General features: G+C 48.0%; 1 protein-coding gene across 12 annotated transcripts in view; it reads right to left on the bottom strand.

Moving 5' to 3' along the window:
• LOC139575589 (transducin-like enhancer protein 3-B) overlaps positions 1-26,638 on the bottom strand; it is a 65,745-nt gene that overhangs the window by 3,401 nt on the left and 35,706 nt on the right. The window contains exons 7-19 of one of the 12 annotated variants that reach the window (XM_071400694.1): positions 26,424-26,528; positions 19,168-19,200; positions 16,196-16,408; positions 15,759-15,821; positions 11,805-11,927; positions 11,308-11,358; positions 10,683-10,835; positions 8,957-9,089; positions 8,622-8,791; positions 5,808-5,881; positions 5,433-5,682; positions 2,999-3,246; positions 2,670-2,817 (exon numbers count right to left, since the gene is read on the bottom strand). In XM_071400694.1, coding sequence (XP_071256795.1) covers positions 2,670-2,817; positions 2,999-3,246; positions 5,433-5,682; positions 5,808-5,881; positions 8,622-8,791; positions 8,957-9,089; positions 10,683-10,835; positions 11,308-11,358; positions 11,805-11,927; positions 15,759-15,821; positions 16,196-16,408; positions 19,168-19,200; positions 26,424-26,528 — 1,764 coding nt within the window. Of the gene's footprint in view, positions 1-2,669; positions 2,818-2,998; positions 3,247-5,432; positions 5,683-5,807; positions 5,882-8,621; positions 8,795-8,956; positions 9,090-10,682; positions 10,836-11,307; positions 11,359-11,804; positions 11,928-15,758; positions 15,822-16,194; positions 16,409-19,167; positions 19,201-26,423; positions 26,529-26,638 lie in introns of all 12 variants that reach the window. The other 11 variants (XM_071400695.1, XM_071400698.1, XM_071400699.1 and 8 more) reach the window with 11 other exon arrangements.

Below are 26,638 nucleotides of genomic sequence, written 5' to 3'. Positions count from 1 at the left end.
CGTTACAATGTCCCCACCCGCACACATTTCAGCAGCAAAGTAATTCCCAAACTCTATGAAACATCACAGAGAGACATTGAAAAGGAATTGACACAGACACCCTATCTAGCTCTCTCCACTGATAGTTGGACCTCCAGAGCAACTCAAAGCTACCTCACTGTGACGGTTCACTATGTACTGGAAGCCACCTCTCTGTGACGGTTCACTATGTACTGGAAGCTACCTCACTGTGACGGTTCACTATGTACTGGAAGCCACCTCTCTGTGACGGTTCACTATGTACTGGAAGCTACCTCACTGTGACGGTTCACTATGTACTGGAAGCTACCTCACTGTGACGGTTCACTATGTACTGGAAGCTACCTCACTGTGACGGTTCACTATGTACTGGAAGCTACCTCACTGTGACGGTTCACTATGTACTGGAAGCTACCTCACTGTGACGGTTCACTATGTACTGGAAGCTACCTCACTGTGACGGTTCACTATGTACTGGAAGCTACCTCACTGACGGTTCACCATGTACTGGAAGCTACCTCACTGTGACGGTTCACTATGTACTGGAAGCTACCTCACTGACGGTTCACCATGTACTGGAAGCTACCTCACTGTGACGGTTCACTATGTACTGGAAGCCACCTCACTGTGACGGTTCACTATGTACTGGAAGCTACCTCACTGTGACGGTTCACCATGTACTGGAAGCTACCTCACTGTGACGGTTCACTATGTACTGGAAGCTACCTCACTGACGGTTCACCATGTACTGGTCTGGGAGATCTATGTGTTGCAAACTCGGCCCCTGAATGAGAGTCATACAAGCGCACACTTAGCCCTAGAATGAATGAATACTGTGACTGAGTGGAAGCTAGAGAGACCAAATATCACAACCCCAGCCACTACAGATAACGCACAAAACATAGTGAACGCCATCCGGGAAGCTGATGGGTTTGAGCCCCACATTGGATGTTTTACACACATCCTGAACCTCACAGCCAAGAGGGCAGTCTCTCTCAAGGCAGTGTCCCGCCTCCTGGGGAAGGTCAGAAAAGTGGGGACGTTTTTTCTCTCACAAAAGCACTACCGCCCACTAAGTTGACAGTTAAGGAAGAGATGTTGAATATACCAAAGCACAAATCAATCCATGATGTCAGAAGAACCCGTTGGAATACCATATATAACATGCTGGAACGTTACGTGGAACAGCAACCGGCCATATACTCTGCTGTATTGGACAAGGCTGTGAGGAAGTCGGTCAAAGACAGCCCATGCTGACGGACAGTGAACTGAAGCTGACGGACAGTGAACTGAAGCTGACGGATAGTGAACTGAAGCTGACGGACAGTGAACTGAAGCTGACGGACAGTGAACTGAAGCTGACGGACAGTGAACTGAAGCTGACAGAAGAACTCATTCAGCTACTCAAACCCCTGAAAACAATCAATGATTCTCAACTCCATGGCACCAGGTCCTGAGGACAGTGCGACCATCAGGGAGGCCAAGGCAGCCATCACTCAGGACTTGGAGAGAAGATACACAGAGCCAGATCTACCTTCACAGAGTTACAGCCCTTGAGCCGAGGTTTAGATCCCTGCTGCAATAGGGATCATCATAGAAACTGTGAAGCACGAACATCTGGTATCTGAGCAAAAAAAAAATGCTTAAGTTATGAGATAGTTTTTTATTCTTTTTATCATGTGTGTTAAAATGTGATGATGTTTTTTGATGAGATGTGTCACTTACACTTAATACGTTTTTTCTTGTAGTTTCAAGCAGTGCAAGCAGGGCCATCCATAGGGGAAAAAAATCCATCCTCATTATCCCCTCCTCAAAAGAAGACTCCCGTGTCAGAGTTATTTGGGGAGCTTTTCAGAGCAGCAGGCCAAGCTCTTTTCCAAAATGATTGAGGAGGTGGTCCCCTCATACAAGGCAGCAGCTTCCTGTGGCTGCTGATCCTTGTGTGTGGTGGAAAACAAACCAGTCAAAGTTCCCCATGTTGAAAACATGCAGAGCCTCCGTGTCCCGGGAACCTCTGTTGTAAGTGACCAAACCAGACCAAACCAGTCAAAGTTCCCCATGTTGAAAACATGCAGAGCCTCAGTGTCCCGGGAACCTCTGTTGTAAGTGGGAGTTGTCTCCACCGCAGGGACGTTCTCGTCTTGCTTCAGAGAATGTTGACATGCTTATCTTTTTACAGAAGAACCTCAACATAGAGGAATAGATCTCTCATATAGAAGAACCTCAACATAGAGGAATAGATCTCTCATATAGGATACCAACTTGATGTTGCATTTTGTTATTTTTACATGTAATATTGCCTATACAAGTATGTACCCTGTTTATTTAAAATAGAGAAGGTAAAGCACCTACAGCTTGTCAAAGCTAAGAAGCACTTTTCATTTTATTCTCCCCTTGATGTCATACAGTAGAGACAGAAACCAGGCAGTCAGTCATGTTGCCATTTTTCTGAATGGAACGTCTAATTTGTCTATAGGCAAAATAAAAGAGTTAATTGTTTAAAGGGTGATGTTTATTTTCTTTCTTAAATATAAAGATACCGAAACTGTACCGAACCGTGGGCCCACTGTACCGTTGCATCCCCTGTGTGTGTGTGTGTGTGTGTGTGTGTGTGTGTGTGTGTGTGTGTGTGTGTAAACACATGTTTGTACCTGGGAGGTGAAGTCATGCTGCTGGAGCTGGCGTCCCTCCCTCAGGTCCCATGAGCGGACAGTGTTGTCCAGACCGCCGGTCCACAGCTTGGTCCCATCGTGGGAGATGTCAATACAGCTGGCTCCGTCCGTGTGGCCCTGGAACTGCCTACAACACCCAACACAAACACCGTGGACTTAGTCAAGTGATTCCACTCACGTTTTGGACATTTCAATGTAATCCCACTCCAATCATTACTGCTACTCCATTCCTGCTAAAATCATATGGGTAATAGTACATCCTTCCCAGCCCCCACCAGTCATCTGCTCTCTTCAGATAGATCACTCACCTGACCAGGGTCTGGTTGTGCAGGTCCCAGACGGCGATGTTCCCGTCACTGCAGCAGGAGAAGCACACTTTGGCGTCGGGGGAGATGGCCAGTGCGTAGCAGGCGGGGGCCGAGGAGGTGAGCTCCGCCTTGATACGTGGCGTCGGAGAGGCCAGGTCCCAGATGGTCAGCGTGCTGGCCTCACCACCCACAATCAGGGTGCGGCCATCAGGGAGGAGCTTACAGGAGCGGATGTAGTTGTCCCTGTTCTGGAGACAGAGAGGGAGACAGATAAGATTTGGGCTTCAGCCAGTTATCGTGATAATAGCTGGTATCGTGAGACACACAAATGTATTGTTAAATATTACTACACTGTTGAAGCGAGGAACACAACCATTTCACTACACCCGCAATAACATCTGCTAAATATTGTATGAGACCAATAAAATGTGATTTGATTTAAAAGCAGGTGTGGCAACAAAAGCAAGTATGGCGACTCCAACCCCATTGGATGAATTGAACGGATGTGGGTGGAGCAGTATCTCCATAGGGATGCTGGTTGTGAACTCACAAAAGCTCTGATGAAGGCCTTGAGGTCGATACATAAAGCTTAATAAAGAGCCGTGGCCCTAGCGAGAGCCGTCTCGTGGCCCCAGCGAGAGCCGTGGCCCCAGCGAGAGACGTGGCCCCAGCGAGAGGCAGTGGCCCCAGCGAGAGGCAGTGGCCCCAGCGAGAGCCGCGGCCCCAGCGAGAGACGTGTGCGAGTTTCTTATTTTTCCTCGTCTTATTCAACTGTTAAAATGCACCTGCAACAAAGACAACTCAGATGTGTGAGTGCCTGTTGAAGCAGGTATGACGATAAAAGCATCAGAGTGTGTTTGAGTGTGGCTTCCCTCGGCTGTGGTGGAGCGAGACTCATTGTCAGCTTTAACAAGGGCAGAAGAGTGTTAGCTGGACTCTGGCCATGAGGCGGGGGATGTGAATGACAGATCAATAGAGGGCCGGGGCTCTCAGATGAATTAAACAGCTTGCTGATGACTATATAAGACCTGGTCACAAAGCCAGCACTCTCCCTCTTCCCTCTGCTCTTTCCCCCTCTCCAAAGTGGCCAGGAGACAGTATCAAACTGATGAATGGGGAGGATGGGAGAATGACTAATGTGGTGGGTAATGATGAACCGGGGCCGGACGATCAGAAGATCATTACTTTTGGTCTTTTTCCAAAACGTCACACACAGGGCCGACGAACAAGACGCTGTGCCTTGAATTATTACATTCACAAGAGCAGATGGAGGGAGAGGGTGGATGTGGGGTTCAGAGGGTGGATGTGGGGTTCAGAGGGTGGATGCTGGGTTCAGAGGGTGGATGTGGGGTTCAGAGGGTGGATGTGGGGTTCAGAGGGCTGGTTCAGAGGGTGGATGTGTGATTCAGAGGGTGGATGTGGGGTTCAGAGGGCTGGTTCAGAGGGTGGATGTGGGGTTCAGAGGGTGGATGTGGGGTTCAGAGGGCTGGTTCAGAGGGTGGATGTGGGGTTCAGAGGGTGGATGTGGGGTTCAGAGGGTGGATGTGGGGTTCAGAGGGTGGATGTGGGGTTCAGAGGGTGGATGTGGGGTTCAGAGGGCTGGTTCAGAGGGTGGATTGGTTCAGAGGGTGGATGTGGGGTTCAGAGGGTGGATGTGGGGTTCAGAGGGTGGATGTGGGGTTCAGAGGGTGGATGTGGGGTTCAGAGGGCTGAAGGCAGCGGTGTAAAGTACTTAAGTAAAAAATACTTTGAAGTACTACTTAAGTTGTTTTTGGGGGTATCTGTACTTTACTACTTTTGACAACTTTTACTCCACTACATTTCTAATGAAAATAAGGTACTTTCTACTCCATACATTTTCCCTGACACCCAAAAGTACTCGTTACATTTTGAATGCTTAGCAGGACAGGAAACTGGTCTAATTCAAGCACTTAGAGAAAATCCCTGGTCATACATCAGCCCTATGAAAAGCATCCTCTGTACCCATCAGTAGGCTTGATATCTCAGTCCATGTCAAATGATAACTGTCACAGTATCATCTCAGATACATGGCTTGTTCAGCTTATCCTGTTAGCTAGCATACAGCCCAGCCAACCTAAGTTACAGCCTTCGTCCCACGTTGTCTGTTGTTATGCCTTACGCCATTATAACAACGATATGATCATTCAACAGATGGCTTTATCCACAGTGACGCTCATCCAGTTGAAACATACAGCACCAGTCAAAAGTCTGGACACACCTTCTCATTGCAGGGTTTTTCTTTATTTTTACTATTTTCTACATTGTAGAATAACAGTGAAGACATCAACACTATGAAATAACACATGGAATCATGTAGTAACCAAAAAAGAAAAACCCCTGAATGAGTAGGTGTGTCCAAACGTTCCTCTGGATATACAATACCAGTCTCTCTAACACAGAAATGTCTCCTTACCAGGCAGTCCAGTTGGGACACGGGGCTCTTGCTGCCCGGCTGGCTGATGTCCCAGATCTTGACGCAGCCCTTGCCGCCGGTGTAGACGTGGCGCGTGGGGTTGCTGATGGTGACGGCGCACACCACCTCGCCGTGGCTCAGCGTGTTGATCTGGCGGGCGTGGCGTGGGATGCCCGGGCCTATGAGAGCGTCCGGGGGAAAGGGCACTGGCTGCATCTGGCCGTCGGCGCTCACATGAAAGGAGTAGGCACTACCGTGGGGAGAAAGGGCAGTTGTTTTGAGCCAAAATGAAACCTGGAACCAAAATGTTGGACTTGACCTGTGATGTTCAGGCTCTAGTGATAAACAGTTGAAACAAAGGGTTTGGAGGCTTACGGCTTTCCTCCAGAGATGGACGTGAGGCTGGCTTGCAGGCCTGGTCTCATGTGGGAGTGAGGGTCAAACCCCGCCTGGGAAAACAGCACAGACAGACAGTTAGCATGTTAACACGATAGCCTAACAAACAGTGGAAAGCCTATCCATGCAGCCAACTAGGCTAAGCTAAATGTTCAAACAGGAAACTTAGCATCACTGCTTCTGTAGCGTCAAATAAGGCAGGGGCACTCAAGTACTATTTGAGAAGGTCCGATCACACAAATGTCCTGTGTGGCAAACCCTCACCTCGCAACCCAATGCTACCCAGAACTGGTCACACCCATCTTGTTGGCAGAGAGATAGTTTTGCATCTTGTTGGCAGAGAGATAGTTTTGCATCTTGTTGGCAGAGAGATAGTTTTGCATCTTGTTGGCAGAGAGATAGTTTTGCATCTTGTTGGCAGAGATAGTTTTGCATCTTGTTGGCAGAGAGATAGTTTTGCATCTTGTTGGCAGAGAGATAGTTTTGCATCTTGTTGGCAGAGAGATAGTTTTGCAGTTTTAAGTTACATTTCTCGCAATTCTATACATGTTGCACTGGGCAGAGATTTTTGTTGCTGTTTTAAAGCTCATTTCCTGCAATTCTAGATATTTTTCCAGGTCTTGTGTGTGTTTATAAACTGGGTGGTTCGAGCCCTGAACACTGACTGGCTGACAGCCGTGGTATATCAGACCGTATACCACGGTTATGACAAAACATTTATTGTTACCGCTCCAACTACATTGGTAACCAGTTTCTAATAGCAATAAGGCACCTCTGGGGGCTTGTGGTTTATGGCCAATATACCACGGCTAAGGACAGTATCCAGGCACTCCACGTTGCGTCGTTCAACAGCCCTTAGCCGTGGTATATTGGCCATATACCACACCCTCTTGGGTCTTCTTGCTTAATTATACGACACCAGGGGTGGAAGCCTGACCTAGTTCAGTAGTACTAGTAGAGCCCCGCGGTCCGTACTGAACCAGTTATGAGTGTGGGGGACATAAGGGCTATTCTTACTATCATGTCATACTGTGGATTCTACATTCCTTTAAAAGGCAGAGCCTTTGCCCAGGTTTGTGGTAACGGTGTAAAATCCCACTTGCTAATGCTAATGAGAGCCTGGGAGATTTCCACACACAGAGAAGTGTTTTGACTGAGCTGTTATTTTTCCCCTCCCTTGTAGCACCAGACATCAAAGCAGTGGAGTTAGGCAATAGAAACATTGGAGTTAGCTAACACTTTACACAGAGTAGAGAAATTATTTTTTTATGCATTTCTAAAGAAATATTGAAAAAGTGAATTATTGAAATAGGAAATTCATTGTAAATTGGCTGCTAGTCATATTACCATAAGTCTTTTAGCCGACAGCCGTGTTGGCTAACTCAACGGTAGCGCTGCTGAGACATGTAATATATAGTGACAAGTGAGTCTGATGTACGTTTGCATGTGTGTGTGTTTGAGTGAACACCTTTTCTTTCCTCTTCCTGTGTTGTAATAGTAACTGTAGTCTGTGTTGTAATAGTAACTGTAGTCTATTGTGTTGTAATAGTAACTGTAGTCTATTGTGTTGTAATAGTAACTGTAGTCTATTGTGTTGTAATAGTAACTGTAGTCTATTGTGTTGTAATAGCAACTGTAGTCTATTGTGTTGTAATAGTAACTGTAGTCTGTGTTGTATTAGTAACTGTAGTCTGTGTTGTATTAGTAACTGTAGTCTGTGTTGTATTAGTAACTGTAGTCTGTGTTGTATTAGTAACTGTAGTCTGTGTTGTATTAGTAACTGTAGTCTGTGTTGTAATAGTAACTGTAGTTGTATGGTAACTGTAGCCTGTGTGACTGTGTTGTATTAGTAACTGTAGTCTGTGTGACCGTGTTGTATTGGTAACTGTAGCCTGTGTGACTGTGTTGTATTGGTAACTGTAGCCTGTGTGACTGTGTTGTATTGGTAACTGTAGCCTGTGTGACTGTGTTGTATTGGTAACTGTAGTCTGTGTGACTGTGTTGTATTGGTAACTGTAGCCTGTGTGACTGTGTTGTATTGGTAACTGTAGTCTGTGTGACCGTGTTGTATTGGTAACTGTAGCCTGTGTGACTGTGTTGTATTGGTAACTGTAGCCTGTGTGACTGTGTTGTATTGGTAACTGTAGCCTGTGTGACTGTGTTGTATTGGTAACTGTAGCCTGTGTGACTGTGTTGTATTGGTAACTGTAGTCTGTGTGACTGTGTTGTATTGGTAACTGTAGCCTGTGTGACTGTGTTGTATTGGTAACTGTAGCCTGTGTGACTGTGTTGTATTGGTAACTGTAGTCTGTGTGACTGTGTTGTATTGGTAACTGTAGTCTGTGTGACTGTGTTGTATTGGTAACTGTAGTCTGTGTGACCGTGTTGTATTGGTAACTGTAGCCTGTGTGACTGTGTTGTATTGGTAACTGTAGTCTGTGTGACTGTGTTGTATTGGTAACTGTAGTCTGTGTGACCGTGTTGTATTGGTAACTGTAGTCTGTGTGACCGTGTTGTATTGGTAACTGTAGTCTGTGTGACTGTGTTGTATTGGTAACTGTAGCCTATGTGACTGTGTTGTATTGGTAACTGTAGTCTGTGTGACTGTGTTGTATTGGTAACTGTAGCCTGTGTGACTGTGTTGTATTGGTAACTGTAGCCTGTGTGACTGTGTTGTATTGGTAACTGTAGCCTGTGTGACCGTGTTGTATGAGTAACTGTAGCCTGTGTATAGGGAAGAGGGGCTGAAGGTGAGTATGTGGCTTCATGAGGTGGGGTTTTAGGGGAGCGTACCATGGGCGAGCGTCCGTACGCAGCAGCGGCCACGCTCATCTGGGGGGAGATGTGGAGACCGGCGTAGACCCCGGGGCTGGTCAGGGAGCCGTTCATCTCGTGGTGGCCCATCATGGCGAAGGGCGTGGCGTAGGAGCCAGCTATGGACAAAGGGGTACGCAGGGCTGGAGCTGCTAGAGAGAGGGAGGAGAGCGAGACGGTAAGAACAACTGATTCTGTCATAGGCAAATGGGCAGACCTACAAGGAAGTTATTTTCCTGTTAATCTATTCGTGGTTAGCGGGCGAGTGTGTTTGTATACATGTGGGTATGAGTGTGTATGTGTGGAGGACTCACCCAGTGCCTCCATGCCCGAGGGCTTGCCCATGATGGGCCGTAGACCAGGGGTGGTGCTGGTGCCTGGTGTGGGGGCATCGTTACGAGGTGTGGGGGTGTTAGACTTCAGGCCCGGCGTGGATGACTTATCATTCTGACAGAGAGAGACTTGATGTGATTAATGTTGCTTAATTCCAGCGTGTTCCATTGTAATTCTAAATTATGCCAATTACAAAACAATAGAACCCCAACCCACCCACCTAGATCACTGGCACCCCACCCACCTAGATCACTGGCACCCCACCCACCTAGATCACTGGCACCCCACCCACCTAGATCACTGGCAACCCCCCCCCCCAAACAAACTGAAATCAACTTGCAACCCCCCCCAAACAAAATGAAATCAACTGGCAACCCCCCCCCAAACAAAATGAAATCAACTGGCAACCCCCCCCCAAACAAAATGAAATCAACTGGCAACCCCCCCCCCCAAACAAAATGAAATCAACTGGCAACCCCCCCCCCAAACAAAATGAAATCAACTGGCAACCCCCCCAACAAAATGAAATCAACTGGCAACCCCGCCAAACAAAATGAAATCAACTGACAACCCCCCCCCCCCCCCCCAAACAAAATGTAATCAACTGACAACCCCCCCCCAAACAAAATGAAATCAACTGGCAACCCCCCCCCCCCCCAAACAAAATGAAATCAACTGGCAACCCCCCCCCCCCCAAACAAAATGAAATCAACTGGCAACCCCCCCCCCCCCAAACAAAATTAAATCAACTGGCAACCCCCCCCCAAACAAAATTAAATCAACTGGCAACCCCCCCAAACAAAATGAAATAAACTGAAATCAACTGGCAAACTTGCAACCCCCCCAAACAAACTTGCAACCCCCCTAAACAAACTGAAATTAACTGGCAACCCCCCCAAAATAATAATAATTAACAAGCAGCTACCAAGAGACAGGGAGAGAGAGGGACAAATAAAAGACCAAAATAAAAGACCAAATCCCAAAATAACTGAACCGCTTTCCCCAAAAATCCAGTGACAATTTGAGTGGTGAGCTGAACATAATCCAGTCTACTAGTGCCAGTTAGAACCCTGTGGGGCCACATAAACCTCTATTAGAGACGGGCCTGTCAGAGCCCTAACATCCAAGATGGTGGTCCTTCTTTAGCCCTCATTTCCCTTTAATCTTGCACCCCTCCACCACACCCCCAGACCTAAACATCAGTCCTGACTAGTTAAGCACATTATCACAGCCAAGGAGATAGGGCTGGTGAGGGAGGGAGAGCTCTGTAGTTTGCTCCCTGACTAGACCAGTAATTAAGCACATTGACATGGGGCCTGGTAAGAGAAGGAGGGATGGGAGAGAGAGAGAGATGGAGGGTGGGACAGAGCAATCTCCCTGTCATTGTCCCGGTTTATTTACGATCCGGGGCTGGGAAAGCAATGAACATTTATTCTGCCTGCCATAAAGGATATTGAAAGGAGCAGAGCACTGTGTGTCTCCTGTGTGCCTCCTCTCCAACCCTCATTCAGCAGTTTAATAGCTACACTTCCTCCCATGTATGAGCCCCTCACACTCACCCCTTGTCTATTGTTTTCCCCTAGCCCCTCCTTTCCCGTTTCTCACACACACACACACACACACACACACACACACACACACACACACACACACACACACACACACACACACACACACACACACACACACACACACACACACACTCACGTGGGCGTGGTCCTTGGCTTTGGAGGAGGGCGTGCTGCCGGAGGAGGCCACGGAGGCGGGGCTGTTGGGGGCGTCCTTCTTCAGGGCCCGTGATTTGTCCAGACCGTTTTCTGGAGGAGAATGGGCGGGGCTGGCCCTGGGAGTGGCTGGGTCCTAGAGAGAGAACAAGAGGAAAATGATGAGGGAGAGGAAGAGTGGAAACACGCTGGAACATGTAGATGAAGGTCAAACAAACCCAGGCCTCATGTACACAGATAGACTTTGTTTCTCCTCTGTCTCCGTCACTCTGGGGGTTCCATCCCCTCTATGTTTCTTTGAAAAGCATTTCTTTGTATAAGCATGTCTCTGTACAAATAAAGGTTTTATTTGGTACACATACACAACCACACGGTTCCATTTCCTTCTTTATTTTAGGGGATGTTTCCCCGGTGACCTTAGTGAGGGTGTGACAGCTGTTAAGGTCTCTGTCAGCTCTGGTTCCTCAACAAAGACACCAGTGTTCAGTCACTAGCTACCAGAGAGACCAGGTGGAATGTGGCTCTGCAACTCAACCACACTAACATACCAACACACTCATACGTGTGTCCACTCAAACACACACATGCAAGCGACCAGCTGCTCTTACCTCATTGGACACATCCACGACCAGGTCGTCACTTTTGTCTCCATCGCTATCCTGTTGAGAGACAGTGTTAGACAGTGACCACACTTATATCGGAGTGTGTGAGCAGTACTTCTCCTGTTTAAAGGTGCTGAGTGTATTATGTGTGTGTGTGTGTGAGCAGTACTTCTCCTGTTTAAAGGTGCTGAGTGTATTATGTGTGTGTGTGTGTGAGCAGTACTTCTCCTGTTTAAAGGTGCTGAGTGTATTATGTGTGTGTGTGTGTGTGTGTGTGTGAGCAGTACTTCTCCTGTTTAAAGGTGCTGAGTGTATTATGTGTGTGTGTGTGTTGTGTGTGTGTGTGTGTGTGTGTGTGTGTGTGTGTGTGTGTGTGTGTGTGTGTGAGCAGTACTTCTCCTGTTTAAAGGTGCTGAGTGTATTATGTGTGTGTGTGTGTGAGCAGTACTTCTCCTGTTTAAAGGTGCTGAGTGTATTATGTGTGTGCGCGCGCTCCCACTCACGTATCTGCTCATAGTGTCCTTCTCCTCCACCTTGCGTTTCTTGGAGTCCATGCTGTAATCAGAGGAGCTGCGGTGTTTGTCGCTGGCTGCACGTAGGCTGTCCGACGGAGACACGGAGTTATTCTGGAACAACACGCAGACAGACGAGGAACCATGTCAGACACAGGAGTCTTCCCATGTAACAAAACGTTGAGGGGAAAAGTGCTCTGTTAGTTTAGGTCTTCGAGTGTGTCTTTGTGCTGTAGAGACAGCCATCTTAGAGGGGAGAGCTGCCAGGCCACCGATGGGGCTTTACCAAAGTCCTTCAAACACACACCCCTTGACAGAGCTACACCTCCCCTCAGAGTAGAGGATATCAGCTCAACAAGCACCATGATGCATTAGTGAGGGACAGGGAGTGAGCATGACTGAGTGAGCCCAGGAGACAAACTGCACAGACTCATCTTCTAACAGGCCTTCCAATGACTGAGTCTGCTGACACACAACGCAAACAATGCACAACTTGTTTTCCTGTCTCCCTCCTGCTATCTCTCCAAAACACACACACACACACACACACACACACACACACACACACACACACACACACACACACACACACACACACACACACACACACACACACACACACACACACACACACACACACACACACACACACACACACACACACACACACACACCATCTGAAAGGAAAACACCAGGTGAACAGTGGTTCTTTCTCCAGAGCTCCTGGTTTGAACGCATGACTGCTGGAGAGAGGGCTGGAGTGGTGAGTTCTGACCTCACACAGGTCGACACCTTGCCAGGACCACTCAGTGGTTATACAGTACATAAACAAGTAGCAAGGGAGGGACAGGAAACTGCCTAAACCACAGGGACTGAATGACAGGAGAGACTCAATGAGTGAGTGAGTGAGAGCACAGAAGGAACGTTGACAAAGAGCAAACGGAAACGGCGAGAAAAAGTAGAGCAGGAAAGTTGTCGAAAAAGAGGGAGTGAAAGAAAGAGGAAAAGGCAGCTGGCATCCAATGAGAGGCCAGTAGTGATGCAGCTGGCATCCAATGAGAGGCCAGTAGTGATGCAGCTGGCATCCAATGAGAGGCCAGTAGTGAGGCAGCTGGCATCCAATGAGAGGCCAGTAGTGATGCAGCTGGCATCCAATGAGTGGCCAGTAGTGAGGCAGCTGGCATCCAATGAGAGGCCAGTAGTGATGCAGCTGGCATCCAATGAGAGGCCAGTAGTGTGGCAGCTGGCATCCAATGAGAGGCCAGTAGTGATGCAGCTGGCATCCAATGAGGCCAGTAGTGATGCAGCTGGCATCCAATGAGAGGCCAGTAGTGATGCAGCTGGCATCCAATGAGAGGCCAGTAGTGATGCAGCTGGCATCCAATGAGAGGCCAGTAGTGATGCAGCTGGCATCCAATGAGAGGCCAGTAGTGATGCAGCTGGATATCCAATGAGAGGCCAGTAGTGAGGCAGCTGGCATCCAATGAGAGGCCAGTAGTGAGGCAGCTGGCATAGTAGTGAGGCAGCTGGCATCCAATGAGAGGCCAGTAGTGAGGCAGCTGGCATCCAATGAGAGGCCAGTAGTGAGGCAGCTGGCATCCAATGAGAGGCCAGTAGTGATGCAGCTGGCATCCAATGAGGCCAGTAGTGAGGCACTGAGTTGAGCTCCCCACTTGTGGCCTTGCTGGGCAGGCTGGGGGGGAAGGGTTAGGCTGGCACTGCCAGGATGCACTGGGTACACTGGGCCCTCCATGCCAAGCCCACACACTCATCCAGCCTTTCATTACCCACAGAGACAGAGAGAGAGACTAAAGAGAGGACAAGAGCTGCCCATTTTAACCCCTCACCCATGTCCACTGAGAAAGAAGAAACGAACGACAGCGAGAGTAAAGAAATAAAAGGAGCGAGAGAAAAAAAGAGACGGGGCCTTGTGGTTGACAGACAGAACGAGAGAGAGGAGGATGTGGTTGGGCAGTGTTGGGGTGCCCCCTTCAAAAGGGCTTTCTAGGCAACATGCCCTCGTCCTGGCTGCTGCACAAAGGAATCTGACTCTTCGTGACTCTAAGCCAAACCCTCCATTCTCCCCCTCCCTTTTCCCCCCATCCCGGCTCTAAATATGTACATGAATGTTGCCATTGTGGCTCCAAAATGCGCAGCTTCTCTTTTGGAGAGGATAAAAGGAGAGAGACAAATAGAGGTGGACTGGCCTGAGGGGTTGAAAGAGGGGAGGGTGGGGTGGGTAACTAGCTAGCTACCTCCTGTGTGTTTTTGGTTTTACTATCCTTGTGGGTATCAGAAGTCCTGTGTCAGCATGCTTCAGTTCGGCTGGGGGATAGCTGAAGTCGACTAGGCGAACGAGTGTGTTCGCATACTCCCTTAAAGACATTCGCTTGAAAAAATGAGAAAAAAAAGCTGCAATAGTAGTTTGTCCATTTTGAGACGCCGTAGCCAGTATACACTTCCTCAAAAGTCAGAATTAAAAAAGTAATTACATTTTGACGTTTCTGCCAAGGAGATGTTAGTCACGCAATTTTACATGAAATATGTTTGGTGCAATATTTCTCAATGAAGAAATGTGCATGCAAATGAGTCGTCTCTCATTGAACAACAACAAAGAGTATTGAAGAATCCCTACAGTTGACCAATCACGGGCGAAGACGTCGGCTCCCAACTGGCCTCGAGAAAAAAATGTGCCCGAAAAGCCCCAACATTTTGTCATACTATATGCATAAACTCTTCCAAACTGTTCCGTCTGGGAAGCATGCGGACACCTTTACAAGGATAGTAAAAACAAGGACAATTCTGACAATTGGGGATATTTCACCAGCCCCCAACAAGGGAAAAGGCTATTTTAGGCTTAGGGGTTAGGTTTAAGGTTAGAATTAGATTTAGGGTAAATATAATTTTGAATGGGAATACATTGTTTGGTCCCAACAAGGATAGAAAAACAAATGTGTGTGTCTGTCTAATACACAGTGGCCTTTTAAGGCATGATTAACAGACTGGATAACCTCAACACGCCCCCTATCAGGTGACCTGAGACAACAGGACAGGAAGGGAGGAAGCGGCGGAGGGAGATGAGGGAGGGGAGTGAAGTTAGCATTAGCACTGCTAATCGCAGGGGCCCAGTTTCATTCCCTTCAGACATGACTGCACCCATTCACGCTGCCCAGTCATTGGGAACCCAATCCCTGCGTTGTCGCAGCCGCCACCGCGCCGCTATCCCTGGCTATCAGAGAGATTTAATCCAGTCTAATAAACAGAGGCTTTAACAAGAGAAGAAGCCCGGGGGAAGGAGGGAGGCAGGAGGAAACTATTCACTATCTGTGTTCAGAAGTATTTACTGGAAGTAGGCAGAGAGAGACAGAGACACAGACCAAACGATTGAGTATGAACAGAAAGAAAGGAGAGAGAGAATGATTACAACAAACAGACAAAAGGAAAAGGAGCGCATTAGAAAACAAAGAGGCAAAAATAAGGCTGGAGAGAAAGATGGAAGGAGTAAAAGGCAGAGAGGAGGGAGGAGGGGTGGATAGATGGGAAACAGTAAATCCTCTTAGGAGAGACGAGAGTCAAAGTCTCTTTTAATTGTGATGAAATTATAGCGCGGGCTAATCCTCGCCTGGTGACTGGAGTCATTTTCCACCTGGATTAGATAGTGTAGAGGGGGAAGCAGCACCAGCTCTATGAGGCAGACTCGGCTCCCCCCATTCATTATTTGATTGCAGAATAGCTTATACCAGACAAAACGTGTGTGTTCTACTGCAGGGATCAGGAATTTTACATTTCTAACAAGGCGTGGTGTTTAAAGTCTATGCAAAGTGCCTTAGTCACCAAACAGACTGGCTCAAAGTCAATGTCAAGGGAGGGCAAGGTGGGTGAGAGAGGGTGAGAGAGGGGGCGGTAAAGATGGGCGGGACCTCAGAAGAATAAAGGACAACTTACCGTGCTCGACTCTCGTTCTTTTACCAGAGGGATCGCCAGGGGGGAGTGAAAGGATGACAGGCCAAGAGGGAGAAAGTGAAAAGAACGTTAGTACGAATGGCAACATGTATTGTGACTTAGCGGGTCTGCATTCACGAGAAAAATACATTTTTAAATACTTTGGTTTGACATTCAGACAAGTTAATTTAATGAGTGTTTACAGCCACTGTGGCCTGAGAGTACATGGACATCAGGCCACCCAACTCATACCCAAACAAAATCAGCACAGAACCAAAATGGCTGTAATTTAGAGCCACAAATGCCCACTGAGCAGGGACAAAATGGCCGCAATATCAAACCACAATGCCTATTGTATGGATCCAAAATGGCCGCAATGCAAAGTGACACTGCACATTGAGCAGAACCACCTGACTATCCACACCCTCAAGCGCCTCACCTCTGTGCTCCAGGTCGTGGTTGTTCTTCTCGTCCTTGACGGAGGGCAGGTGGGCCTGGCTGCCCAGGGCGCCCAGCGCCAGCAGACCGGAGCCTGCCACGCCCGGGATGGGGGGTATGCCGGGGGGCTGCAGGCCCGAGGGGTGCGGGGGCATCTGGATGGGTGGCCCACCATGGGCAGCGTGGGACAGGTGCTGAGCCTGGAGCTGCTGTTGCTGTTGGGGAACAAGACATAGGACAAGTGGGTCGGCTGGGAAGAGACCGGGGGACTGGATATACAACACATGGAGGGGGCTTAGTTCAGGTGGGCACAACGTTACACAAACTCTCAGAAATATGTACTGGCTAGAGCTGATGTCAATGGCACATTTCTATCTGCAGCGGTCTAAACGTGACACTCCACTGGATAACAAGCCCTGGTACTGTGGTTCTCAAATCTCTTCTCCAGGAACCCCGAGACGTTTTACTATTGTGTTTTAGCATAGAACTAGTTCACCTGATTTACCTAGTCAAGGGCTTGATGATTAGTTGACAAGATGAATCAGGTGTGCTAGTTCTGGAATAGATCAAATATATTAACCGGCTGGGGGTCCCCGAGGAGAGGTTTGGACCGGCTGGGGGTCCCCGAGGAGAGGATTGGACCGGCTGGGGGTCCCCGAGGAGAGGTTTGGACCGGCTGGGGCTCCCCGAGGAGAGGTTTGGACCGGCTGGGGGTCCCCGAGGAGAGGTTTGGACCGGCTGGGGCTCCCTGAGGAGAGGTTTGGACCGGCTGGGGGTCCCTGAGGAGAGGTTTGGACCGGCTGGGGCTCCCTGAGGAGAGGTTTGGACCGGCTGGGGCTCCCCGAGGAGAGGTTTGGACCCGCTGGGGGTCCCCGAGGAGAGGTTTGGACCGGCTGGGGGTCCCCGAGGAGAGGTTTGGACCGGCTGGGGCTCCCTGAGGAGAGGTTTGGACCGGCTGGGGCTCCCTGAGGAGAGGTTTGAGAACCACTGTCCTAGTACATAAAGTTGTTAGTCTCCCTTCCCTCCCCAATAACAGTCCTAAACCATGGGAAGGAGGAAGGATTGGGGAGTTGAATTAAATTGCAAAGTCCTGTTTGTTAGAGACCAGTAGGTAAGAACCATCCTTAGCAATAAGAACATCTTCCTCACAAATACCATTCTCAGACTATTATGAGGTTCTGGGACACACACACACACCTCGTATCCTTCACACACACCGTACACACACACTACCTTCACACACACCATATCCTTCACACACACACACACACACACACACACACACACACACCGTATCCTTCACACACACACCGTGGGAATCCTTCACACACACATCCTTCACACACACACCCCATATCACACACACACACGTCGCACTAAAGAAAGTCCACCTCATTTTATGAACAGAATATACTTGATAAATACTGGATGAACTGCGCCCAAACACCAGCTGCCTGCAGCAATTAGTGAGAAGCAGCCGGCAACACAACAACTGCTAGTTAACCGTCCTTCAAAGCAGGCTTCCTACTGGAATATCTCTATTCTATGTGGACTGTTTCAGCAGACACTACAGACAAGAACATGGCTGGGGATGTATTCCCAGAGGGTTGCACATAGGGTTCATTTCACACACGACACGACCGCAGGTGAAAATCAAAACTGCAAACCCTTCAACACCCAACAAGCAAAGCCAGCCGCCCACCTCCTGGCCCTCTGGCAGAGCCTGTTAACAGGCAGAGAGGGCGGGACACAGACACTTAGCCTTCCCAAGAGCCTGTCAACGTCAGAGAGAGAGCGAGAGAAAGAGCGTGAGAGAAAGAGAGGCTGAGAGAGAGACAGTGAGAGACAGACAGAGGAAGAGGGAGAACGAGAGAGGGAGAGCGAGAGAGCGAGAGCGAGAGAGGGAGACGAGATTGACTCAGGGATCCAGACTAACAGGCGGGAGTTAAATAGCCACTCGGCTGAAAAGGGGAAGCGAGTGCTTTAAAACGAGGTTAAATAACACTTAGCACATCCATCAACTGTCAGTCCCAAACCAATCTATTGACCTTCCTGATAGCTGGGAGTATTATACCCCTGACCCATACTACTCATTAGGAGAGGAGGGGGAAACACATACAGAGCTTGTAAGCCTTTTAACAGTAAAGGTTGATCAAGTCTGGTCTCAACAATAGGCCTATTATCCAGTAGGCTCATTATCTGGAGCTGAGGGGCTGGCGGTATAGAATGGATGGAACCCACTTAGACAGGCAGGATTGTTAATCAATATTGTGCTGGTGGTGTGTGGAGCAGAGGCCTATGTGTGTTAGGGAGGGAGGTAAGGATAGAGCAGAGAAGTCCCTGTTGAGGGTGCCTAATGAGGGAAGCATGCAGAGAAGCATCATCAAGAAGTCTCATTAAGGGGCCACCGAGGCGTACGAGGAGAGGAGTGAGGGATGGGGAAATAAACTGCCTCCGATTCAATATTCCTGGATAAAGAGGTGACCGACTTCCTTTCACACTTATCTGTTTTCATCTGTGTAAATGACTCCAAATCTTAGCCGGGTTTTGTCAGGAGGGGATGAGCAGGGAAGAGACTATTAAAGCTAACGGGGCAAATCACAGCTCCCACAGACAGACTGTTAGAGTCAGCTGGAACCAACATCAACACTATGAAAGAATAACTGACTGGCAGACTGGCTGGCAGACTACCTGACTAAAGAGCATAGAAACAAACGAGGCTGGGTTCCAATACTTTGAAGTGCTTCCTTTCCTGCACTAGCCTTTTTTTGGATCAAGGAAAGCAAACAAAGGGAAGGAAGCCAACTTTCAGTATCGAGATACCCAATGCATGCTTTAGTTCCCGACTTCCTACCACACAGTGGTTATCTGTCGTTACAAAACTACTTGACATGCTAACAGTGGCAGCAATTCAAACAAACGTCAACCACATCTCTTCTCATTCCCTCCATCCATCCCTCTCCCAAACACTGACCATGAAGGCTGGGTAGACAGCATGTTGCTGTTGCTGTAGGAGTCAAAGAAAAAGGGTGGTAAGAGGAGGTAGCTGTGGCTAGGGAAGATCTCAATTGCACACTCAAGTCCTCTCTTCTTCTCAAAACCCATTGAGGAGGTCAGAGGGGAGGGACCTCTGGCTTTCTCATCCAATGGGTTTTAAGGAGACGAGGAGAGAGGACGCAAAGAGTACGCAATTGAGGACTTCCCTAGATCTAGCTCAGTACTAATGCTAGCTATAGCTCCATGCTTGCTAATGCTAGCTATAGCTCCATGCTTGCTAATGTTAGCTTTAGCTCCATGCTTGCTAATGCTAGCTTTAGCTCCATGCTTGCTAATGTTAGCTTTAGCTCCATGCTTGCCAATGCTAGCTATAGCTCCATGCTTGCTAATGCTAGCTATAGCTCCATGCTTGCTAATGCTAGCTATAGCTCCATGCTTGCTAATGCTAGCTATAGCTCCATGCTTGCTAATGCTAGCTATAGCTCCATGCTTGCTAATGCTAGGAGGCTAACCACAGGTGCATGCAATGCAGTACAGTTTGAGTGGTAAGGCTACGATAACACAATGTCCAAAGTGAAATGAAGTGTGAGAACACATCGTTGGTCAGCAGTATGAGAGTCCTTCAAGGGGGCTGAGGTACCTGCAATGGCTGAGGTTCTTATGTCACACAGTGGCGTGTATTAATTAGTTCAGGTGTTGAGTAGAAAAATACATGTAAAAAATATTAAAAATACTCATTAAATAGAGGGATAGGCCTACACATACTGACGTATAGGGCAAAATAAAAGTCTGGTCTTAAAATCAGTCTAATTGCTGTATTCTTTACAGACTATGTAGTGTCCATTTAGCCAGTTTGCTACGCTCCACCTAGATGGAAACCAAAGCCATATCTACGAGACATCTAATATGTAAATAATGAGGTACTACACAGAGGTTTGAGCCAATGTGACTGCAGACAAATGCCCTCTGTGTGGAAAAAGGGGCACACTCAAACCAAATGGAAATGTGAATTTGACACTCAAATCTGCAGCAAATAAAAACATGCAAAGTGAGCGAGTGGTTCCTCCAAATAGCAAATGTTTGGCCAAGAACAACAACAAAACGGGCGCTGTAATACGTGTTTTACATGCATCGTGTGTCCGGTGTCCAACAGATGACCATTTACATAGGGTTTACTAGATCAGATATGCAAAACACCAACAGTAACCCATCTGTTAACCATTGATGTTGCCCTTAGGTACAAATCTAGGATCAGCTTTCCCTGCCCAAATCCCGACTTTAACCATTGGGGTGGAAACTTGCTAAACTGGTCTTAGATCAGTGTCTGGGGGTAACTTCATCCTGTCCTGTTAACCTTTATCTAAGAACAAGGTGGTGCTAAAAAGCTAGTAGCTTCACACACACTACCTAAATTAAAATGGGCACCTAGTTTGTCTACTTGGTAAGATTAACAATGACCAGATCCGTGATTACTTTGGAATGGGTTAAAGTTCTGGAACATCATGTGCAAACTGTTTGTACACCAACTGTGCTGGTTGTCTGGAGAGCTAGATTAGTGCACCTGTGTTATGGGACACAATGGGGAACAGTGTGTAAACTGTTGTCTGTGCAGAGCTATATTACTGTAGGAAACCATATAAACAGTTTGTATACAAACTGTCAGGAATGCAGTGTTGTGTTGGGGGTTGTCAGCCCTGTTGGAATATGTTGTTAATTGGAGCGTCCTCTCTCTCAGGTCACTCTGTGCCTGGGGAAGAGGACAGATTAGCAGGTAGTATATCTCCTGAGATAACACTGGCCTGGGGAGGGGAGACTGACTGACTACTGGGAAAAGAAATCTGACCCGGTCAGGGTGCGCTGTGTGTGTGTGTGTGGGTCGCACCCTTTCTGGAGGACTGGGTGTGTGTGAGTGTGTTGCTCAAGTTTATCCACACCAATCTTGACGAACCATTTCTGCATGGGGGCATTGTCATGCTGAAACAGGAAAGAGACTTCCCCAAAGTGTTGCCAAAAAATTGGAAGCACAGAATCGTCTAGAATGTCATTGTATGATGTAGCAATTTGATTTCCCTTCACTGGAACCAAGGGGCCTGAACCATGAAAAAGACCCAGACCATTATTCCTCCTCCATCGAACTTTACAGTTGGTACTACGCATTCGGGCAGGTAGCGTTCTCCTGGAATCCGCCAAATACAGATTCGTCCATCAGACTGCCAGATGGTAAAGCGGGATTCATATTTCCATTTCTCCAGAGTCCAATGGCGGCAAGCTTTACACCACTCCAGCTGATGCTTGGCACTGCGAATGTTGATCTTAGGCTTGTGTGCGGCTGCTCGGCCATGGAAACCCATTTCATGAAGCTCCCAACAAACAGTTATTGTGCTGAAGTTGCTTCCAGAGGCAGTTTGGAACTCTGCAGTGAGTGTTGCAACCGAGGACAGACGATTTTTACGCTCTACAGCACTTGGCGGTCCCATTCTGTGAGCTTGTGTGGCCTTCCCCTTCGCGGCTGAGCCTTTGTTGCTCCTAGACCTTTCCACTCCACAATAACAGCACTTACAGTTGACCAGGGCAGCTCTAGCAGGGCAGAAATTAAACCAACTGACTTGTTGGAAAGGTGGCATCCTATGACAGTGACACGTTGAAAGTCACTGAGCTCTTTAGTAAGGCCATTCTACTGACAATGTTTGTCTATGGAGATTGCATGGCTGCATGCGATTTTATACACCTAACAGGTGTGTAACAGGTGTGGCTGAAATAGCCGAATCCACTGATTTGAAGGAGTGTCCACATATACTTGTGTGTGTATATATATATATATATACACACACGTCTCTCTTCATCAGCGCTGAGTTAAGTCTATGGATCTTCTTTCTCAGACAAATTACTCTGCATGTCTGTCCCCCAGTGTAAAGATGACCTAGTTGAGTCCCTCAGTGTAAAGATGACCTAGTTGAGTCCCTCAGTGTAAAGATGACCTAGTTGAGTCCCTCAGTGTAAAGATGACCTAGTTGAGTCCCTCAGTGTAAAGATGACCTAGTTGAGTGCCTCAGTGTAAAGATGACCTAGTTGAGTCCCTCAGTGTAAAGATGACCTAGTTGAGTCCCTCAGTGTAAAGATGACCTAGTTGAGTCCCTCAGTGTAAAGATGACCTAGTTGAGTCCCTCAGTGTAAAGATGACCTAGTTGAGTCCCTCAGTGTAAAGATGACCTAGTTGAGTCCCTCAGTGTAAAGATGACCTAGTTGAGTCCCTCAGTGTAAAGATGACCTAGTTGAGTCCCTCAGTGTAAAGATGACCTAGTTGAGTGCCTCAGTGTAAAGATGACCTAGTTGAGTGCCTCAGTGTAAAGATGACCTAGTTGAGTCCCTCAGTGTAAAGATGACCTAGTTGAGTCCCTCAGTGTAAAGATGACATAGTTGAGTCCCTCAGTGTAAAGATGACATAGTTGAGTCCCTCAGTGTAAAGATGACCTAGTTGAGTCCCTTAGGTTTAAAGAAAACAGGGTTAAGTGTACACTTCTGTCAATTTAGTTTCTCCCTCTGATAGAAGTTTGTGTGTGATTGTGTGTATGTGCCTCCGTTTGACACTGGACATAGTTTAGTCAGACACACACATCAACTAGCCAAACCCTGCTGGCTTCTGATTACCGTCAGATATTTAATGACCTCCCTTCTTCCATCCCTCTATCCCTTGCTCTCTCCCCCACACAGTGGCAGCATGGAGATTGATTTCCTGCCATCTCTTCCTCCAACAAATAAAAGCCTGTTTTCATAGTGTTTGTGTGTATGTGTGCCAAGTTGCCGAGCTCAACAGCCCTGCCCCTGCTTAATGGCAAAGGCGTGTCTGTCTGTCTGTCCGCTGGACAGTCAAATTAAACTGCCTGGTGGCTGGGAGGAGAGGAGGAAGTAATTACCTTGGAAACGGGGGACACAGTCTTGGCTCATTGCCTTAATTGAATTCCAATATCTGCCTCCGGCCGGCTTGACCCCACCTATGGGGCTGGCTAACTGCTAGCTAAGCGCTAAGGGCTTCAGGATAGCTACTGGCAGCTAGGGGGTCAGCTAGCTAACCGCTAAGGGCTTCAGGATAGCTACTGGCAGCTAGGGGGTCAGCTAGCTAACCGCTAAGGGCTTCAGGATAGCTACGGACAGCTAGGGGGTCAGCTAGCTAACCGCTAAGGGCTTCAGGATAGCTACTGACAGCTAGGGGGTCAGATAGCTAACCGCTAAGGGCTTCAGGATAGCTACTGACAGCTAGGGGGTCAGCTAGCTAACCGCTAAGGGCTTCAGGATAGCTACGGACAGCTAGGGGGTCATCTAGCTCGAACTAGTAAAAACAGCTAGCATGTTAGCTTTATATAATAGGGCGGAAGGAACAAAAGATGTTCTAGGAACTTAGGAAGACGAGGTGTTATCATTTCAGAGTGTTCAGATTCCCAGATGGATCTGACTGCTCCTAGAAACACACAACTCATCAGCAGGCCCTTGGTTAACTGGATCAGGTGTGCCACGACTGGAATAGATCAAATAAGTGGAATGAGGAGAGCTTTGACTTTCAGGGTTAAGGGATTACTAGGTGAAGCCTTATTACGATACAGCCACAACATGGTTAAGTTCTATAGCCTAGTTTCCATAGAGCTCTAAGATGGTGTGTGTGTGTGGGGGGTGGGGAGAGGCTATAACAGTAAGTGTAATCTCAGCTTCAGGACACTACTGGTGAGCCTGTAGAGGAATAAGAAGGCTGAGAGGTAGCGATGAAGACTGCACTGGCTGGAGCTCCTTATCCAATTAAAAACATCCTTACTGGCAAAGTGGAATCAGAGCAAAGCTCCCTGATCTGATCAGTGTTACCGCTCTAATCTCAGCCAGGTCTTTACGTTACCCTCTCTGTGAACATCTCAGGTCACAACCAACACCAGCCACTCTCTCAGTTCACAACCAACACCAACCACTCTCTCAGTTCACAACCAACACCAGCCACTCTCTCAGTTCACAACCAACACCAGCCACTCTCTCAGTTCACAACCAACACCAGCCACTCTCTCAGTTCACAACCAACACCAGCCACTCTCTCAGTTCACAACCAACACCAGCCACTCTCTCAGGTCACAACCAACACCAGCCACTCTCTCAGTTCACAACCAACACCAGCCACTCTCTCAGTTCACAACCAACACCAGCCACTCTCTCAGTTCACAACCAACACCAGCCACTCTCTCAGTTCACAACCAACACCAGCCACTCTCTCATTTCACAACCAACACCAGCCACTCTCTCAGTTCACAACCAACACCAGCCACTCTCTCATTTCACAACCAACACCAGCCACTCTCTCATTTCACAACCAACACCAGCCACTCTCTCAGTTCACAACCAACACCAGCCACTCTCTCAGTTCACAACCAACACCAGCCACTCTCTCATTTCACAACCAACACCAGCCACTCTCTCATTTCACAACCAACACCAGCCACTCTCTCATTTCACAACCAACACCAGCCACTCTCTCAGTTCACAACCAACACCAGCCACTCTCTCAGTTCACAACCAACACCAGCCACTCTCTCAGTTCACAACCAACACCAGCCACTCTCTCAGTTCACAACCAACACCAGCCACTCTCTCAGCCATTGCAGGAGGGGGGCCCCTTGAAGGACTGATTGCTGACTGACCGACACACTGCTGACCAGTGGGATAGTATGTATCACCGTCAGACATATGTATAATTGAAGATAAATGAATCAAAACCACCATGGTAACTGGTAAATCATATAGACAGTGCATCACATAAGGTACATCAACTCATAATGAAAAACCAGTGGTGACAGAGGCAACGCTGCATGTGGGAGGGGTATGGTGGTGACATAGTGTGGCAAGCTAGTGCACCCCTCCAAAGATACCCTACCAGGACACTACAGTAACCATCCCCTACCAGGACACTACAGTAACCATCCCCTACCAGGACACTACAGTAACCATCCCATACCAGGACACTACAGTAACCATCCCATACCAGGACACTACAGTAACCATCCCATACCAGGACACTACAGTAACCATCCCATACCAGGACACTACAGTAACCATCCCCTACCAGGTTATTACAGTAACCATCCTCTACCAGGACACTACAGTAAACATCCTCTACCAAGACACTACAGTAACCATCCCCTACCAGGACACTAGTAACCATCCCCTACCAGGACACTACAGTAACCATCCCCTACCAGGACACTACAGTAACCATCCCCTACCAGGACACTACAGTAACCATCCCCTACCAGGACACTACAGTAACCATCCCCTACCAGGACACTACAGTAACCATCCCCTACCAGGACACTACAGTAACCATCCCCTACCAGGGTATTACAGTAACCATCCCCTACCAGGACACTACAGTAACCATCCCCTACCAGGGTATTACAGTAACCATCCTCTACCAGGACACTACAGTAACCATCCTCTACCAGGGTATTACAGTAACCATCCTCTACCAGGACACTACAGTAACCATCCCCTACCAGGACACTACAGTAACCATCCCATACCAGGACACTACCTACAGTAACCATCCCCTACCAGGACACTACAGTAACCATCCCCTACCAGGTTATTATAGTAACCATCCTCTACCAGGGTATTACAGTAACCATCCTCTACCAGGTTATTACAGTAACCATCCCCTACCAGGGTATTACAGTAACCATCCTCTACCTCTAACCATCCTCTACCAGGACATTACAGTAACCATCCTCTACCAGGGTATTACAGTAACCATCCTCTACCAGGGTATTACAGTAACCATCCTCTACCAGGACATTACAGTAACCATCCTCTACATCAGTTTCCCAAACTCGATCCTCTTCCCTCCCCCGGGTGCACGTTTTGGTTTTTGCCATTACGAATTCAAATGAGTTGGTTATTTGAGTCAGCTGTGTAGTGCTGGGGGGACGGTCGGACAGTGTCTGGGAAAACCCTGGTCTACATACTACTAGTGTAACATCCTCTACCTAGCTACCAACTCCACACTGGGCTATATATATATAAATATATTATCAAACAACATGTAATGTACTTTGAACAAGAGAGAGATCTATGAGATAGATGGGCCTAAATCTTTGTGAAATGAGAGTTGAGACAGTATATTGCTAGTGTACTAGCGGTCCCCTCCGTACATGCAGGTTTACCCCCGTCTCTGGCTGAATGAAGTAAAGTAAGAGGGGTACACACGGTGAGAGGCAGATTGGGAAGTCCACGTACCCCGATGATGGCATTGAGCTCAGTCATCGTGACCTGCTTGGCACGCTCAACAGCCTGAGCGACCTGCTGCTGGTGCTGTTGGGGAGAAACACAGAGACCAGGTTTAGCCAACTTTAGCTAGGCCACTGTACAGCAAGTCTCGATGGTTATAGAGCCTGTTTCATAGACAGATTTATTAAGACAGA

Source organism: Salvelinus alpinus, chromosome 5 (genome assembly GCF_045679555.1).
Source record: "Salvelinus alpinus chromosome 5, SLU_Salpinus.1, whole genome shotgun sequence".
NCBI classification, from domain to species: Eukaryota; Metazoa; Chordata; class Actinopteri; order Salmoniformes; family Salmonidae; genus Salvelinus; species Salvelinus alpinus.
This window is presented reverse-complemented; position numbering and strand designations above follow the sequence as displayed.